The sequence below is a fragment of the Asterias amurensis genome, chromosome 10 (assembly GCF_032118995.1).
Source record: "Asterias amurensis chromosome 10, ASM3211899v1".
NCBI lineage: Eukaryota > Metazoa > Echinodermata > Asteroidea > Forcipulatida > Asteriidae > Asterias > Asterias amurensis.
The window spans coordinates 22,150,788-22,168,368 of record NC_092657.1 but is presented as its reverse complement, the minus strand read 5'-3'; the positions used below and the strand labels follow the sequence as shown (position 1 = coordinate 22,168,368).

General features: G+C 37.5%; 2 protein-coding genes across 3 annotated transcripts in view; one reads left to right on the top strand and one right to left on the bottom strand.

The window, feature by feature from the left end:
• Nucleotides 1-17,581, top strand: part of LOC139942818 (uncharacterized) — a 111,653-nt gene that overhangs the window by 53,830 nt on the left and 40,242 nt on the right. For both annotated transcript variants that reach the window (XM_071939594.1, XM_071939593.1), the window contains 11 exons: nt 441-555; nt 1,280-1,473; nt 2,123-2,186; nt 3,721-3,939; nt 4,590-4,679; nt 5,776-5,954; nt 6,320-6,417; nt 7,562-7,793; nt 8,722-8,865; nt 9,405-9,577; nt 16,694-16,863. In XM_071939594.1, the coding sequence (XP_071795695.1) occupies nt 441-555; nt 1,280-1,473; nt 2,123-2,186; nt 3,721-3,939; nt 4,590-4,679; nt 5,776-5,954; nt 6,320-6,417; nt 7,562-7,793; nt 8,722-8,865; nt 9,405-9,577; nt 16,694-16,863 (1,678 nt within the window). The remainder of the gene's footprint in view (nt 1-440; nt 556-1,279; nt 1,474-2,122; nt 2,187-3,720; nt 3,940-4,589; nt 4,680-5,775; nt 5,955-6,319; nt 6,418-7,561; nt 7,794-8,721; nt 8,866-9,404; nt 9,578-16,693; nt 16,864-17,581) is intronic.
• Nucleotides 12,254-14,257, bottom strand: LOC139943404 (uncharacterized). Its single transcript, XM_071940216.1, has 3 exons — nt 14,197-14,257; nt 13,565-13,765; nt 12,254-12,975 (listed from the first exon to the last, which is right to left on the bottom strand). Exons 1-3 carry the CDS (start codon nt 14,255-14,257, stop codon nt 12,254-12,256), a joined length of 984 nt encoding a protein of 327 aa, XP_071796317.1.

Below are 17,581 nucleotides of genomic sequence, written 5' to 3'. Positions count from 1 at the left end.
AGAGTTTAGAGCATCAAATTCAAGTTCAGGTGGTTAAGTCACAGAGTGTTGGTTCGAATCCCGGTCATGACCCTTGTGTCCTTGAGCTATTTGCTTTACTATAAATGCTTCTCTTCACCCAGGGGTTTAAATGGGTACCTGCGAGGGTTGAGGTGAATATTGTGTTTGAAAAAAACCTTTGTAGCACCACGGCAGCTAAGAGCTGTATGCTCCCCAGGAAGGTGAAAAAGATTACAGGATTTTTATTGGCCCAGTGATCGTGAATTTGATTCTCTAAACCACTTAGTCATGACACTCCTTCATAACCACAGGGTCGCTGTGAAACAGTTGCAGAAGGAGACATCAAAGCCATGGCTTTCAAAAAGGGCTAACAAATTTATAAGATTTAACACAAAATTCACAAAGTCTAGTTTCTAATGTCGCTTATCTTTTCTCTACAGCTCCTTACAATGTATCTGCAACAGCACCAGATCTTGAGCAGATCCTAGTGACTTGGATGGAACCAGTCCAGATTAATCCAAACATCACAGTAAATGAAACTGACTTTAGTGACTGGTGAGTATGTACATGTAGTGGTCTACACAGATCTTGTCAAGTCCCCTCCTGCTGAAGAGCAAAACCTACCAAGTACAGAGGGAGGTGGTCTTTGCTGGTTGTAGGGGTTAATCTCTGATTTGGTTACTCTCTTTGATTCATTGATTTGTCTTATCATCTTTGCTTTTGTATATGCCCTTTCTTGCCTTGTTGTATTTTAAGATTTAGGAGACATACACTTTTGGGGGATAGTTATTTTTTAAACTTGTGTGCTCTCCTGGGCACCCCACTGTTGTTTTACTTTGGTTTCGTACATTAAGTATTTTTAATGTGTGTGTATGTGCTTGTTAATGTGTTTGCCAGAATAAATATTAGTATTAGTAAGATATTGTATAGGCCTATAGTATAATGTTGGCCAAGCTGTAATATGTAATATTAATATTAATAATAATAATACTAATGGAGTTTTGTAAAGCGCCATATCTGTGGTAATTGTGCTTTCTCGGTTGTTAGCTGCATTGAATCCTTGATGTACATGTATCTTTAGGAAATGATTCATGTACATGTACTTCTACATTTTCATTCCATTGTCCAGTTGCATTTATTTCAATATTGACTTTGAGTTGAGGTACAGTACGTGATGATAAAATATATTCAAATGATCTATTGATTTATTATCTGGTTATTGTGTAGGACACTTTATACAAACTATTTGTTAATCTTGTTTTTATTGTTTGTTTTGCAGGCAATTTAGTGTGACGTGCACCAGTGAGACAGCAATCACATTGTATGATATAACAAATAGTAGTTCATTACTCTTTGATGCCGATGACATGGTACAGACGGGTACCGACTATTTATGTCATGTGACGCTGATGTCTGGAAACTACACTAGTGTTGCGGATGAATATGTACCAGTGACCACGCTGGAGAGTGTGGGTACGTTAATCTTACATTATACTTCTTTTCCTTTGTGCGTTAATCAGGGATATGATTTCTTTGTTTTTAACCGGAAAACAATTTTTTTTTTAACAGAAGTTCAATTTGCAAATAGATGTTTAATTTTTTAATAGATGATAAATTTGTTTAAAAAATAAAAATAAAAATAAAAAAATAAAAAATAGATAAGTAGTTTTTATTTGTTAATATTAATTTGTTTTTAATAAAGATCAAATTCACAAAACATAGAGACACAAACCTTAAAGAATGCCCCAGATTGCAGAGCTAGGGTTTTTAACAGATAAATCTACATGTATGTTCATGTGTAAACAGGCTTCCCCAAATTGAGTTCACTACCTAAAGTTGTTTTCACTTATATATTATACACTGTACCACTTCAAGTGTGTTGTGTCTAATTTTCGAGAAAGACTCTGCTAGGGTCAAAACATTGGGGCATTCTCTAATTTGTTTGCATAGGTCCTTTTAGTTGGTAAACAGTTCGCAGCAGCTACATGTAATTCTACTTTATAAAGTTGTTTAAATTTTGTTAACTTCTATCAAATAGTCGTGTCTGTTTCCTGGACAGATAGGTGTATACTGTGTTGTTTCTTTTGTCTCATTTCTGAATGTCTTGGTTTTTTTTTAATAGCTGAGACGAATGCAACTGCTACTGGAATGGATCTTAAACTGGCCGTTAAATACTATGACTTCAGGTAAGCTTATGGAATGGATCTCAAACTGGCCGTTAAATACTATGACTTCAGGTAAGCTAATGGAATGGATCTCAAACTGGCCGTTAAATACTATGACTTCAGGTAAGCCAATGGAATGGATCTTAAACTGGCCGTTAAATACTATGACTTCAGGTAAGCTAATGGAATGGATCTTAAACTGGCCGTTAAATACTATGACTTCAGGTAAGCCAATGGAATGGATCTTAAACTGGCCGTTAAATACTATGACTTCAGGTAAGCTAATGGAATGGATCTTAAACTGGCCGTTAAATACTATGACTTCAGGTAACATAATGGTGGCACTCATAATCCTAGCCATAGTTTCTTATATTTGGTATGGAAGTGTCGTGGCCGAGTGGTTTAGAGCACCGAATTCAAACTCTGGTGTTTTTGATCAGCAGAGTGTGGGTTCGAATCCCCAGCCTTGACACTTGTGTCCTTAAGCAAGACACTAGATCATTGCTTCGTCCTTCGGATGGGAAGTAAAGGTGATGGTCCCATGTGTTGTGTAACGCATGTAAAAGAACCTAGTGCACTTTTGGAAAAGAGAAGGGGTTCGCCCTAGTGTTCCTGGCTGTGGCTGCTGTATGCGCCGTAGCACCTTGTAAACCCATAAGGTGCTAAATAATTGGGTCTCAAAATTCATCACTGCAATTACCTCTTTCTGAAAGTTTGTATATACTCAGCGCCTTGAGTACCTTGTTTGGTAAATACGTGCGCTATATAAAACTTTGATATAATTATTATTAGTATTATTATTTATTTATTTATTATTATTAGTCTAAAAATGAGTGATTATGAGTAGGAATTATGTGAAAAGTTGGGCTCAATTGGTCATCAAAGGTGCAAGAAAATATAGCAAGAAAAAACACCCTTGTTGCACAGATCTGTGTGCTTTCAGTTGCCTGAGAAAGGCTTCAAGCCTATAGTCTTTCTCAGATTCATATATGCCAATGAGGTGAAAAATTACCTCCTTCTCAAAAACTAAGTTGCAAGTCATTTTAAATAGTGTTTGAAACTGTTACTTATTAGAATTGATCACTAATCGTTCCCTTATAGTTTTGAGAAATCAGAGTTCACCAATTTTGAAAGGAAGTCATCACAAACTAAACCTACGCGGTGTCAGTGTTTTTATTTTTATTTTCAGAATTTCATGTCTGCATTATAAATTTCTCAATACCACTTTTTTATTTGTTTATCAAAACTTGCAAGTCATTGGAAAGTAAGGTTTTAAACTGTAACTAATTAATGATAATAATAAAACAGTATTTTATAGCGCAATTTGAATCAAACATTTCCAAAGCACTTCACAGCAAAATGAAAAGGATTTAAAAAATGAGTCTAATTCACAGTTTAAGCCTACCAGCAAAATTATATAAAATTAGGCAAGACCAGCTGTTACCTAAATAAATTCATTAAAAATACTAAAAACAACTAAAAGGAACTGTGAAAATATAGTTTAAGTACTCAGAAAACCTTTAATTCAACTTTATTACTAATTGTTCCTTTATAGTTTTGAGAATCCTGACTTCACTCCTGTTGGAAAAGATGTAATCTCAAACCCAACCTACGTGGTGTCACCATACGGAGCGTGGTTAGCGATATCAGAGAATCCTTCAGGAGATTCCTTCTCACGTTGGTTCCGTCAAGATCCATCGTTAAATATGTTGATAGAAACAGACCTAGTACTGGAGTGGGTTAACTCATCTGGTGTTATCAACCCAATAAACAGGTAAGAGGTTTACCCCTTAGATTAGACCCTAGCAGCCACAAACGGCTTGTACTGGAACGCCCATAGTAGCCACAATTGGCTCATTCTCACGTTGGTTTAGACAAGATCCACCGTTGAATATGTTGATAGAAACAGACCTAGTACTGGAGTGGGTTAACTCATCTGGTGTTATCAACCCAATAAACAGGTAAGAGGTTTACCCTAGAGACCTGAGCAGCCACAAACGACTCATACTGAAATGCCCATAACTTTTTGTTTTGGAAACGGTCGATTGTTTTAATTAGATATAAATGTAGATGTATACATGTACAACAAATTTAACTTGTGAGAATTTCATTTCAAATTGTGTTCAAATTTTTGAGATATCGCTGAAAATCTGGAAGTATGTCCACGCAGGAAGAATTATCCCTCAAACGAATACACAATCTCAGAAGCGTTACTGCAGTACGAGGGCACACAAACTGATAATAATTTACATAACCACATTACATGTATTTCACATTGATGCTTTTCAGTTTTTTTTTTTTGGGGGGGGGGTTACAACCAAAAGTATTATTATATAAGCTCTCATTCTGTTTTGCCAGGTATTACTCAGCTTCATATTATCCAGTTGATGGTCTCTTATATAAGCTCTCATTCTGTTTTGCCAGGTATTACTCAGCTTCATATTATCCAGTTGATGGTCTCGGCTTCACTGCACAGGGTCAGAGAGATTGCAACTTCATTCTTCATAACTTTGGGTAAGTTCATATCTGCCAACTATTCACATTTAATTGAAATTGTCCAAAACTGCTGCAACAAAATCAGAATGTTCCAATTTCTGACAAGAGCTGCAATGAATAAGATAGAAAAGTTCAGGCAAAAGAGGGTGCCATTTGCTTTAAGACAGTAGAAACTTTCTTATAGTGTACAATTAGATTTGTACATTGCTTTTTTATCATGTGTATATGTAAGTACTAAGCTTTCTTGCACAACTTCTTGCGTTGCTATCTGTGTACTCATAGATTGTTGTTTCTGTTTTTGAAGTTTCAATGTTGCAGGTTAATGTAAGTTATTCCATAGAGTGGTTGAGCACTGTGGTTGTAATGCTGTCTTGATTCCTACTCTACCTAAAAGATAAATTAACTTCCAGTAGTCTACTTGAACGGGGGGGGGGGGGGGGGGGGGGGGGGGGGGGGGCTGCTCTTCACTATGCTTGCTGCCTGCTTCCCCGTCAGCGCCCTGTGCTGGATATCCAGATGGAGTTTGCACAGTAGCTATCAAGTATAGATTTTGAATTGGGTCATGGTACTTGTGTCTTTTAAAGGAACACGTTGCCTTGGATCAGTCGAGTTGGTCTTTGAAAAGCGTTTGTAACCGTTTGTTATAAAATGCATATGGGTGGAAAGATGTTGTAAAAGTAGAATACAATGATCCACACAAGGTTGCCTTGAAATTGCGTGGTTTTCGTTTTACCTTGTGGACTCACACGGTCGGCCATTTATGGGATTCAGATTTTTGAGTCCCATAAATGCCTGACCTTGTTAGTTCACACAGTAAAAGGAAAACCACGCAATTTCGAGACAAATTTGTGTGGATCATTTTATTCTACTTTTAAAACATCTTTCCAACCATACAGATTTTATTTAAAAAAACGGTTACAAAGACTTTTTATAGACCAACTCGTCCAATCCAAGGCGACGTGTTCCTTTAAAAGACACTTTAAATTTGCAGATAATTTTGGCAAATGTCTGAGAAAGTTTTTTCATTCTTTATTCCAATGGAAATATTAGATAAGAAATGGGTCTCCTAATTGATGTAAATTATTGAGTTGAATGTTTGTTTTTGTCTCCATAGATTTACAAGTGCAATACGTACTGGTATGACGTTTAATGGTTCAGAGATCATTACTATTGGAGGTGGAGATGAGATCTGGTTTTATGTCAATAAGATTCTAGTCTTGGAACTTCATGGAGATATCTCAGGAAATCCTATTAAATGCAAGAAGATCAACTTGGCTAACGCTGGACAAGAAGGTAATATAGGAATGAGGGAAAACAATAAATATCAAATGGAGCTACTGTTATAAAAGTGGCTTTTTAAAGACACTGGATACTATTGGTAACTGTCAAAGACCAGTCTTCTTACTTGGTGTACCTCAAAATATGCATAAAATAACAAACCTGTGAATCTTGAGCTCAATTGGTGGTTGTAACTGCGCGATAATAAGAAAAAACACCTTGTCACACTAAGTTGTGTGCTTGGAGATGCTTTATTTCGAGACCTCAAAATCTACTTCTGAGGTCTCAAAATCAAATTTGTGGAAAATTACTTATTTTGAGAAATAATCAATAATGTTCACAGTGCCTTAAATGACACTATTATCTGTTTTGTTTCGTAGGAGGAGGATTTGTCATACCAGAGGAAGGAACGATTGTAAATGGAGAATGTGTCATTACTGGCTCTTTGACTGATGAGCAGGTCTTCTTACAGCTAGAGGTAAGTGGGTTCAGAATGATTCAATGTTTATACCAGAAGAAGGAACGATTGTAAATGGAGAATGTGTCATTACTGGCTCTTTGACTGATGAGCAGGTCTTCTTACAGCTAGAGGTAAGTGGGTACAGAATGATTCAATGTTTATACCAGAAGAAGGAACGATTGTAAATGGAGAATGTGTCATTACTGGCTCTTTGACTGATGAGCAGGTCTTCTTACAGCTAGAGGTAAGTGGGTTCAGAATGATTCAATGTTCATACCAGAGGAAGGAATGATTGTAAATGGAGAATGTGTCATTACTGGCTCTTTGACTGATGATGAGGTCTTCTTACAGCTTGAGGTAAGTGGGTTCAGAATGATTCAATGTTCATACCAGAGGAAGGAACGATTGTAAATGGAGAATGTGTCATTACTGGCTCTTTGACTGATGATGAGGTCTTCTTACAGCTTGAGGTATTAAAGTGGGTTCAGAAATCATTAATGTTCAGGTCACCTTGAATTTTCCTGCGTTGTGTATGGGACTTTATCTTCCAGTACGCGCTAATCCACCAATCAGATGCTCGAACTACTAGGGGGATAAAACATATATACTACTTCCTCTGTTTTATATCCTACATGTACTTCTTCTGTTTTTATTACACAGTGCGTATTATGAATGTCAATGCGTCACGCTCCGTATACGGACAGTGCAAAAATTACATTCTAAACTTTGTGTATGTGCATGCTGTTTGTCGCGAAATAACGTTCTGAAATTTTAAACTTTGCGCATTGCACGTGAGACTGGAAGATAAATTCGTTATCACACAAGCGCGAGTGCAATACAGATAGGATGCAGAAATGCTATATTTATCCGCATTCCACTCGCGCTTGTGTAACTTATAATGTGTTGAATTATGAGATCTACTCTTTTTAAAAAGCACCATGTAATGGTTTACACATTCCTCATTTTGTCTTCATTACAACAGGCTGGAGTGAGTTATTTCTTTGATATCTTCCACACTGAGCGTAACCCAGTTTATATAAACCTACTTCTCACGTTATTATATCCACAGACTGGAGTGAGTTATTTCTTTGATACATGTATCTTCCACACTGAGCGTAACCCAGTTTATATAAACCTACTTCTTACGTTACTATATCCACAGACTGGAGTGAGTTATTTCTTTGATATCTTCCATACTGAGCGTAATCCATGTTCCTCAGAGATCTTCCTGGAGCTTCAAGGGGTCACCTTCCTCTCCATTGAAGCTGAGAACCCACCGGTTGACTACTCAGTAACGATCAATGAAGATCTACATCTTAACGCTGTCATTGAATCCATTTGGGTCGCTGACGTCTTTTCTTCTGGACCCAACTTTCAAGTCACTATTACAAAAGGTGTGTACATCAGATTTTGTTTGTTTGTTTTTAAAACCCTTCTACTGTCTGGCCATTAAATGATCTCCAGGTTTGGTCACAAAAACACACTATGTGTACATCTTGAAAAAAAAACAAGAATAATAATAAAAGACGCTCTACCAACTAAACTAAATCACAGCGCTCACAAAAAAACATCAAGTACAGGAACAAAAAAATATAATAATGAAAAATTAATTGAATTACATGGAATGAAAGCCACCTGTAATGCAAGAAGACAGAATATGTAAGAATGGAATATGGGTCCCCCATGTCTTCTCTTCTGGACCCAACTTTCAACTTTAAAGTCATTATTACAAATGGTTTGTTTATCAGATAACCCTCACTGATGATGATGTGGTATGCTATGCTGATCTCGTTTATTCTTCACTGAAATGCTAGGTTTACTTCTTAACAAATTTTACTTTTAAGTTTCTACAAAAGTAGGTTTAATATTTAGTACTGCCTAAAGACACTGGACACTATTGGTAATTGTCAAAGACTAGCCTTCACAGTTGGTGTATCTCAACAAGTGCATAAAATAACAAACCTGTGAAAATTTGAGCTCAATCGGTCATCGAAGTTGCGAGATAACAATGGAAGAAAAAACACCCTTGTCACACAAAGTTTTGTGCTTTCAGATGCTTGATTTCAAAATTTGAGGTCTCAAAATCAAGTATTTGTACGTGGGAAAATTACTTCTTTCTCGAAAACTACATTACTTCAGAAGGAGCCGTTTCTCAACAATGTTTTATACTATCAACCTCTCCCCATTACTTGTTACCAAGAAAGGTTTTATGCTAATAATTGTTTTGAGTAATTACCAATAGTGTCCACTGCCTTTAATTGGTGAATTGTCAGAAAAAGAAATTAACATTTTTGTTTAATTTTTTGGTTTGTGTTTTCCCAGGGAACGAGGCCAGACATTTCACACTGAAAAACAACACAGCAGAAAATATTGCTGATGGTGCTGAGCCCCCAACTGAGCCACCTCCAGATACCTATTATGCTAATGGTACAGCCTTCATTATATGTGACACTGTACCACAAATCGGTAAGTTCATTAGCAAAAAGGTGTGGTTGATTGGTTAGATTATGCAATTATCAAATTATCAAAAGTTAGTTGAGGTTTTGTTGTTTGCAAAAAGGTTAAAAGACCTGGGCCCAAATTCATAGTGCTGCTTAGCGGCCAATTTTTTGCTTACTGTGCGATGTCTATTTCATAGCGCTGCTAACCAGAAGCACACGAAAAGGCATGCTAACCTTCCGGTGCTTACCACACAAAAATAAATGACGTCACAATGCAAATCCACGGTAAACACGCAATATGGCCGCCCAATTTTTCTGCTAACCTGTGAAATACGCCAAGGCTTAAGCAAATTTGCTTACCGTTAAGCAGGGCTATGAATTTGGGCACCGGATGTTTTGACCCTTCTAGAGTCATTCTTAGAGGCAAAACATCATTCTTTCCTCACTTTTAAAGCTAAAAGGTTGGTTCATTTTTCCCTTGGTCATGTTGGTACATGCATGTGTGTTCAAGAACACACGATTTCAGGTATTGAGAGCCGTGGATTGTTTTCATTATTGTTTCAGTACCTGAACTGAATGTAAGTGAGACGGAAACCTTTGATGTCCATTCTGATAAAGCACTAATTACCTTGGCAACGGAACTGGACTTTGAAGCTGGGTCGTCATCATATCTTCTTATAATCAGCGTGATTGACGTCAATGCAAATCCACAGTATGAAGGAAGTGTTACAGTGCAGGTGAGAACAATCCCTGTTTACCAGGGCGGGGGACCAGCCACCGATTTCACAAATTGCTAGGATTAATCTATTCAAGAGGCTGAGTAACTCGTCCTAACTTAGGACGAGTTCATTGCATCCTCAAGTCTTTGGTTGAGGAACTTAACTCAACCAAAGTCCTAGGATTAATCCTAATTTAGGAAGAGTTTGGTGTAAGCGACAGCTGGCACTCAAATGTTTGTATTCTTAGTAATACCGAATAAGAGCAAGAAGAAAGCTCAATTTTCATCTTTGTCCGCTGTGCATGTCAACTTATTGGCATGTCGTTGCCCAGCGGATAAGAGCATTGAATCCAAGTTGTGGTGTTTCCGTTCAGCAGAGTGAAGGTTCAAGTCCTGTCCATGACTCTTGCGTCCTTAAAGACACTAAACACTATTGGTAATTGTTAAAAACCAGTCGTCTCACTTGGTGTATCTCAACATACATGTATGCATAAAATAACAAACCTGTGAAAGTTTAAGCTCAATCGGTCATTGAAGTTGCGAGATAATAATGAAAGAAAAAACACCCTTGTCGCACAAAAATGTGCGCTTTCAGATGCTTGGTCTTGAGACCTCATGTTCTAAATCTGAGGTCTCGATGAAAATTACTTCTTTCTCGAAAACTCTATCACTTCAGAGGGAGCCGTTTCTCACAATGTTGTATACTACCATCAACCTCTCCCCATTACTCGTTACCAAGTAAGGTTTTATGCTAATAATGATTTTGAGTAATTCCCAATAGTGTCCACTGCCTTTAATGCTTTATGGTGGAAGTCTAGCTATTAGAGAGGTTTACTGTTATTGCTGCTTCCTTCGGGTTGGGCATACACTAAAGCAGCTAGGTTCCATGTTCTGTTGTGTAAACAATAAGTTCAATTGTCACAATGAGAAGGGGTTCGCCCCGGTGTTCCTGGTATGGTTGGCAATATTGTGCCTCAGCACCTTGTAAACCATTACAGGTACATGTATAAAGGGGTTTATCTTCAAGTACGCGCTAATCCTCCAATCAGATTTGCAGAATGGAGTGGTGATAAAAACCTATATTGCACGGCTAATATCTGCTAATATCTAATACCTGCGTCATATGTCATGCGTCTCGTGGGATATGGGACGCAGGCGCTATATTTTTCCGTATTCCACTTGCGCTTTTGTGATAACTTATATTGTCTTGTACTAAAAATGCCTCACAGGAAAAGCACAAACTGTTGTAGCGTACCCTGAGTGTCACTGAGTGACGAGTTTAAGTCCCATAATATGACACAACTTTTATGCAGTTGAATACGATGGAAGTCTTTATCTTAATGCAAGAACTGCCTCCGACATCAAGTTTGTCTCCAAACAGAGTATTAGCTACATTTATTCTTTAACACTTTACATATTATGTATTTATTTGACTACAGATTCAACAGCCAGTGTTATATAAAGTAAATTAGAGAAGTGTTCAGTTTTATTGTAACAATAATAGTAATATTTGTTTGGGGGATGGGTCGAACAAAGATATCACTTGAGTGGGATTCAAACCAACGACCTCCGGATTAACGTGCGGGCACTCTACCAACTGAGCCATCTAGCCCTATGTTGGCGGTCTCCCTATTTTGTCAATATCTTTGATCGGGGGTGCCAAACAATAATAATAATAATATTATAATAATAACAATAATAATAATATTAATAATAAAATGCATTATGGCATTTTATGTAAAATACCCCAAAGGCATTAACGTAAAAACATAAAACCAAGACAATGACATATTTTACAATAAACACATTTCAAACTTAAAACTCAAGTAGCCAAACAATTCAAAATGAAATTAAACCCAAAAGCCTTACAAAGCATTGTAAAATCACAACAAAAGATCTTAACACCAAGTTAAAGCAACTCTAATTTGTTTTAAACCTGAAAAAAAAAAAAAAAGCAATTACAAAAAGTGACAAAATTTAACTAGTGTAAAAAACAACATCCTTGCAAATCACCAAGTGAAAAAAAAAAAAAACAATTGTGGCTGGGCACTCCTCATTAGGGTTAACCCTTGTGATATATGTAATACAAAGTACACAGTCAACCCTCCTACTGCCTGACCATTCAACATCATCTACTGTTTATTGAGTGAGGTGCTCTATTCAATATAATATGTAATACAAAGTACACAGTCAACCCTACTACTGTCTAACCATTCAAGATCATCTACTGTTTTTTTAGTGAGGTACTCTATTCAATATAATATGTAATACAAAGTACACAGTCAACCCTACTACTGTCTGACCATTCAAGATCATCTGTTTTTTAGTGAGGTGCTCTATTCAATATAATAGGCTATATGTAATACAAAGTACACAGTCAACCCTCCTTCTGTCAAGTCTTAAAATCATTCAACATCATCTACGGTTATTTTGAGTGAGGTGCACTCCTCAACATATGCAAATACAAAGTACACAGTCAACCCTCCTACTGTCTAACCATTCAACATCATACTGTTTATTGAGTGAGGTGCTCTATTCAAAATAATATGTAAATACAAAGTACACAGTCAACCCTCCTGCTGTCTGACCATTCAACATCAACTACAACCAAGTTGGTTTTTATGTTAACAATTATTTTGAGTATTACCATTAAAGTGCAGTGCCATTAAAAGGTGCAAACAAAATTGTATAGTGATTATTTCATGAGATTTTTGATCTGGTCTTGGTTTAGGAGACGATCAAACATCATGAGATTGCTGTATGCAGCTGAACCACTGTATGTGGTTAACATATGATTCTCATCAACCGTGTTAGGCATACCCAAGTACAGCTTAGTGTAGCGCCCCTCGATACCAGCGATTGGGGTTCTAGTTTCATCTTGTAGCATGAATTCCCCATCAATGTAAAGCTTCACATCCTTCACTACTTTCTGTTTTATTTCAATAGTTACAGCCAAGTGAAACCAACTATCTAAAGGGATTCTATTTTTCTTATATCTCTTATCAATAGTATTTCTCACCGATCGGGAAATAAGTGCAAACTTTTCTAAGTCGCTTTTGTACAACAGAGCAAAACCCACGGCCTGACTGGATTGTCCTCCAGAGCTAATGTAGTAACGGTTCCCAGTGAAACCTGATGACGTATTAATCTTGAGCCATAAAGACCACGTCATAGATTTACAGAGACCCGGGTCAGATATACAGGTGTCTTTGAAGTCACCAAGATCTAGGTATGATCCTACCTCAGCATACACAGCGCATGCGTGATGAGCTACGTCAGGACCAGGAACCATCTTCACAAGGTCAGGGTTCCCTCTGACTTCAAACCTGTTGGGATTCACCGATTGGTTCCTACATGGGATGTTAATGTCTCGCTTTGCTCCAAGACTTCGATGAAGAATGACATTGGGGAGCTGAGCTTGTTCTGGAAAGTGAACATGAAGATGTAATAAAAACAATTAACAACTCTTATATGGAACTCGGTTAACACTCACAGGTCCAGGTTATCTTATGACAAACCCGCCTTGACAAAAAGTGCAGTATAAATTGATATTATTATTATTATCAAAAGCATATCACCCCCATTCTAAACCCCCATCCATGTAGCTAAACCATCTTTGAAGTGGTGTCTAGGTTCAATTATGTTTAGATGTGGCTTGGTCCAAAGTCCAGCTAGTGAGTGTGGTCAACATCTGGTCACCTAACCTTAAGCCAACCCAATCACCGGTCAAGAGCAGCTTGGATCTGTCCCGCCCAAGTGCGCATCCCTCCAGCGATACTTAAGCTCAACCACCACCAGTATGCTCTTGAAGACGAGCAGAGTATACTGTTCAAAACGTCGAGACCATGGGCTCTTCTCAGAGCCATCACTCACACAAAAGAGATTTAAACATGGTTGCAGCCGCAAGTTTGCTATTGATTTCTACATATAGTTTCTTCCTTTAAATCCACACCATGCAAGAAAAGCTTCGAACAATCTTTAACGTATAGTCTATTTAAGAACTTACTTGAACAATTGAGCCATTGTTTGATGTCACCCAAGTTGATATCATCGAAGTAGTTGACGTTGAAAGGTCGATATGGTGTAATGGTGTTCCTACCACCCAGTTGAAGATCAGTGCAACTACATGGGTCTATCACTGGGATCACCCAACGAAGCTGCTGGCTTGACCCAGGGTCAGGCTCTTGACCAATCAAGCAAACCATTGCTAAGGAAGACAATAACAATAGCAAGGGGTGAACAATGAAAGGTCGATAGGGTGTAATGGTGTTCCTACCACCCAGTTGAAGCTCAGTGCAACTACATGGGTTTATAACTGGAATGACCCATCAGAGCTTCTGACTCGATCCAGGGTCAGGCTCTTGACCAATCAGGCAAACCATTGCTAAGGAAAACAATGTAGCCCACACCTTGAAGTGGCCTTCAGGCCTTGTGTGTCTGGTGACTTGCATAAAAAAATAAAATAATGCGCCTCAAACAAATATATTGACTGTTTATGGAGAATGTTAGCGTTACACATTGTCCATATTTAGCTCAGTAGGTAAAATCCCAGAAGGTTAATCAGGAGGTACACATTCAGCCCTGGCCAATTCGTTTTGGTTAAATACCAAATGAAAACAAATATCTTATTTCTCTTACCAGCATATGATGCAGTGATGGCCAATGATAGAAATACCGTCTTGTAAAGTTGAGGAGACATTGTCATTACACGTGTACACGATCAGCAATCGTTGATCTCAGTTTGTTCGTAACAGAGTGTGAATGCCTTTGTCGCTCCTCTGTGGTTCTTATATAAAAATGTAATTTGCTAATTACAAAAGCTTCACTTAATGATGGAGAAACGCTAAGTGGATGCAAGCATTATCCCTGTTGGAGTTACGCCTGACTTGTTGTAATTAGTAACACTCAATTAATTAGGCAAATTATCTCTTATTATATATTCATCTTATCCTAAGCGAAATTTAATGGTCTAGAGTTTTAACCCTGGCAGAGTCTTTCTTGAAGGCTAAATTAGTCAAACTCACTTAGGCAAATTACATCCTATGTTCTATTAATATCTTGTGCAAAAAATAAATTGCATCGCAATGACATGTATGTCTTTATCATAAGTCAAAGGTCTGTAGTTTTGACCCTGGCAAAGTCTTTCTCGAAGGCTAAATGTCCCTGTTGGAGTTATGCTTGACTTGTTGAAATTAGTCAAACTTAGGCAAGTTATCTCTAATTATCTATAATTCTTATCCTGAGTGTAAACTACACTGCCTCATAACCGCGGCTTTATGATAAGTTAATGGTCTGTACTTTTGACCCGGGCAGGGCCTTTCTCGAAGGCTAAATGTCCTTGTTTGAGTTATGCCTGAATTGTTGAAATTTGACAAACTCACTTAAGGCAAATTACCTCTTATTATCAATTCATCTTACCTTGAGCGAAAACTAAGCTGGTTACAGGTTTGGTAACTACTCAAAACAAATATTAACTTAAAAACTGACTTGATAACGAGCATTGGAGAGCTGTTGATAGTATAAAACATTATGAGAAACAACTCCCTCTGAAAAAGCAACATGTAGATTTTGTGAAAGAGGTAATTTCTCACTAAAATAATAACTGAAAGCTCACAAATTTGTGTTTTTCTCTCATCATTTTCTCGCAACTTCGACGACCAATTCAGCTCAAATTTTCACAGCCTTGTTATTTTATGCTTATGATGGGATACAACAAGTGAGAAGACTGGTCTTTGACTATTACCAAACGTATACCTTCCCTTTTAATGAACTGGAAGTTTGTCCCTGGCAGAGTCTTTCTCATAAGCTACATGTAAGTGACAATACGACACACATAAGAGGTATTCTAGTGTAACCGCAGCAGTGAAGTTGAAACAAAAAGGAGGGGAAGTAGAAAACAAACAGAAAAATCTTGTATTAAAACTTCTGTTGCTTATCTTTCATTGCATTAATGGTTCTGCTCCTATATATAACATTTCTTTGGTAAAAGCTTATACTCCTGTGCGATCTGTCCGATCTTCCAATACATGCATGCTTCAAGTTACTAAGAGTAGCAAGTCATGGGGCGATACATGTAGGTCTTTGACTGGACCCTCACTTCTGGAATGACTTGCCTCTTCAAATCTGAAACATTTCTAATCTCAATACTTTCAAGATTAAGTTGAAAACCACATTGTTTAATCTCGCCTACGTGTAAGTGTAATTGGTCTATTTTGTCTTATTTTCCTTGCTGTGTGTGGTTCCCCCTCCTGTGCGCCTTGAGCACCTCATTTTGGTGGATTTTGGCGCCCTATAAATATTCTTTATTATTATTATTCATATTATTAATAAAAGGCAAGGGATGAATAAGGAAAAACAAAGGGCATGGAGGGGGAAGGGATGGTAGAAAGGAGGATGGAAACATAAAAGCAAGACTAAAATGAGCAAAAAAGAGAAAAGGAAACTGAAAAAAAGAGACACAACCCCACACGGCCACGACCTTCCGACCTTCGCAAGTCACTGCCACACTGAGTCCATTTAAAGGGTCCAGCTACTTTTTGTAGGACACAAAACCCAATGTCCACAGATTTACTTTATAACTGGACAGTTTGAACTGGACATGATGGTAGAAACCCTACCTCAGGCCTGTATGCTTCGTTTTTGAAAGGGCAAGGGCACCAAGGCGTTTTCTCTTTGGCAAAAGGCACCCTATGAGGAAATTGTAAATTTTTACTGGAGCATTTCAAGGGCACCAAGGCAATGGCAAGGGGCAACGGAGGCAATCGCCTCCGTTGCCTCCGTAAAGTATCAGGCCTGCTACCTTAAAAAAAACCTTGCTGAGTTGCTGTAGTTTTTGAGAAATGAGTAAAAACAAGAGCAAAACAAATTTCGTTTTAGGAGATGAAAATTATTTACATGTAGCATGTAAAACGTATTTCCATGACCTTTTCTACTCATTTCTCAAAATGCAAAAACTACACCACCTCAACAAGTAATATTTTTAGGTAAGCTTTCTACCACCATTATTTTCAAACAGTGTAAGTTAAATGTAGATCTGTGGACATTATGTTTTGTTTCATAAAAAGTACCCAAATCCTTTAAACCACTGTTATAATAAAATTGTAATTTTTTTTTTTTCTTTTTCTTTTTCTTGTAGATAACGGTTCTGGATGTGAATGACAATTGCCCTGTTGTAGCAAATAACAGTCTGGCGTTTTTCCCGATACCGGTACTACAGCAAGAATCCTTGACTAACGTTCTAGCGACGGATGCTGATAGTGGAGTCAATCAGGATATAACTTATCATACATCAGATATAACACAGATGTAAGTTGGGATAGAATATTTAAATAATTTTGGGGGTTGAACAAGAATTGACTAGAGTGGGATTCGAACCAACGACCTATGGAGTGACGTTCCGGCGCTCTACCAACTGAGCTATCTAGCCCTATATTGGCGGTGTTCCTATTTTGTCAATATATTTGTTCGGCATGTTAATCCGGAGGTCGTTGGTTCGAATCCCACTCTACCCATTTCTTTGTTCAACCCCAAAAATCATTTCAAAATTTACCCAGTCAGTTTATATAGAATATATAAATGCAAAAACAAAACACAAACGTCCACAGTTTTACATTTAACTAACATGATTTAACCCTTTGGTGCACAGATTTATTTAAAAATAGTATATGTCTTTAACCATGTTTTTCTCAAAATGTTTCAATAGAATGCCCTGTTGAACATCACACCAAACGAAAGCTCAACAATCGATCTAATCAACCCAATTAGACGTGTTTTTGGTCGTTGCTAGCGACCACCTTGTGCACCAAATGGTTAAGATAGTTAAAGTAGAAAGCTTCCCTGAGAACTGAAGAATATTACTTGCAAAGTAAAACATTTCACCAGTATAACTGTTGTCTCAATGAAACATAAACTCTGTTTGCATGGTTAACAGATTTTGTGCGACTCTCCTGAAACATTGGTTCATTGTTTTTCACTAAGCTCTCAAAAACTTGACAACTAATGATGCTGAAACCTCTATAGGTAA

Coding starts and splice junctions, on each gene's coding strand:
- LOC139943404 (XM_071940216.1), bottom strand. CDS start 14,257: ATGTCTCCTCAACTTTACAAGACGGTATTTCTATCATTGGCCATCACT. Junction 13,766..14,196: donor CATCACTGCATCATATGCTG/GTAAGAGAAATA, acceptor TGTCTTCCTTAG/CAATGGTTTGCTTGATTGGT. Junction 12,976..13,564: donor ACAATGGCTCAATTGTTCAA/GTAAGTTCTTAA, acceptor TTCCAGAACAAG/CTCAGCTCCCCAATGTCATT.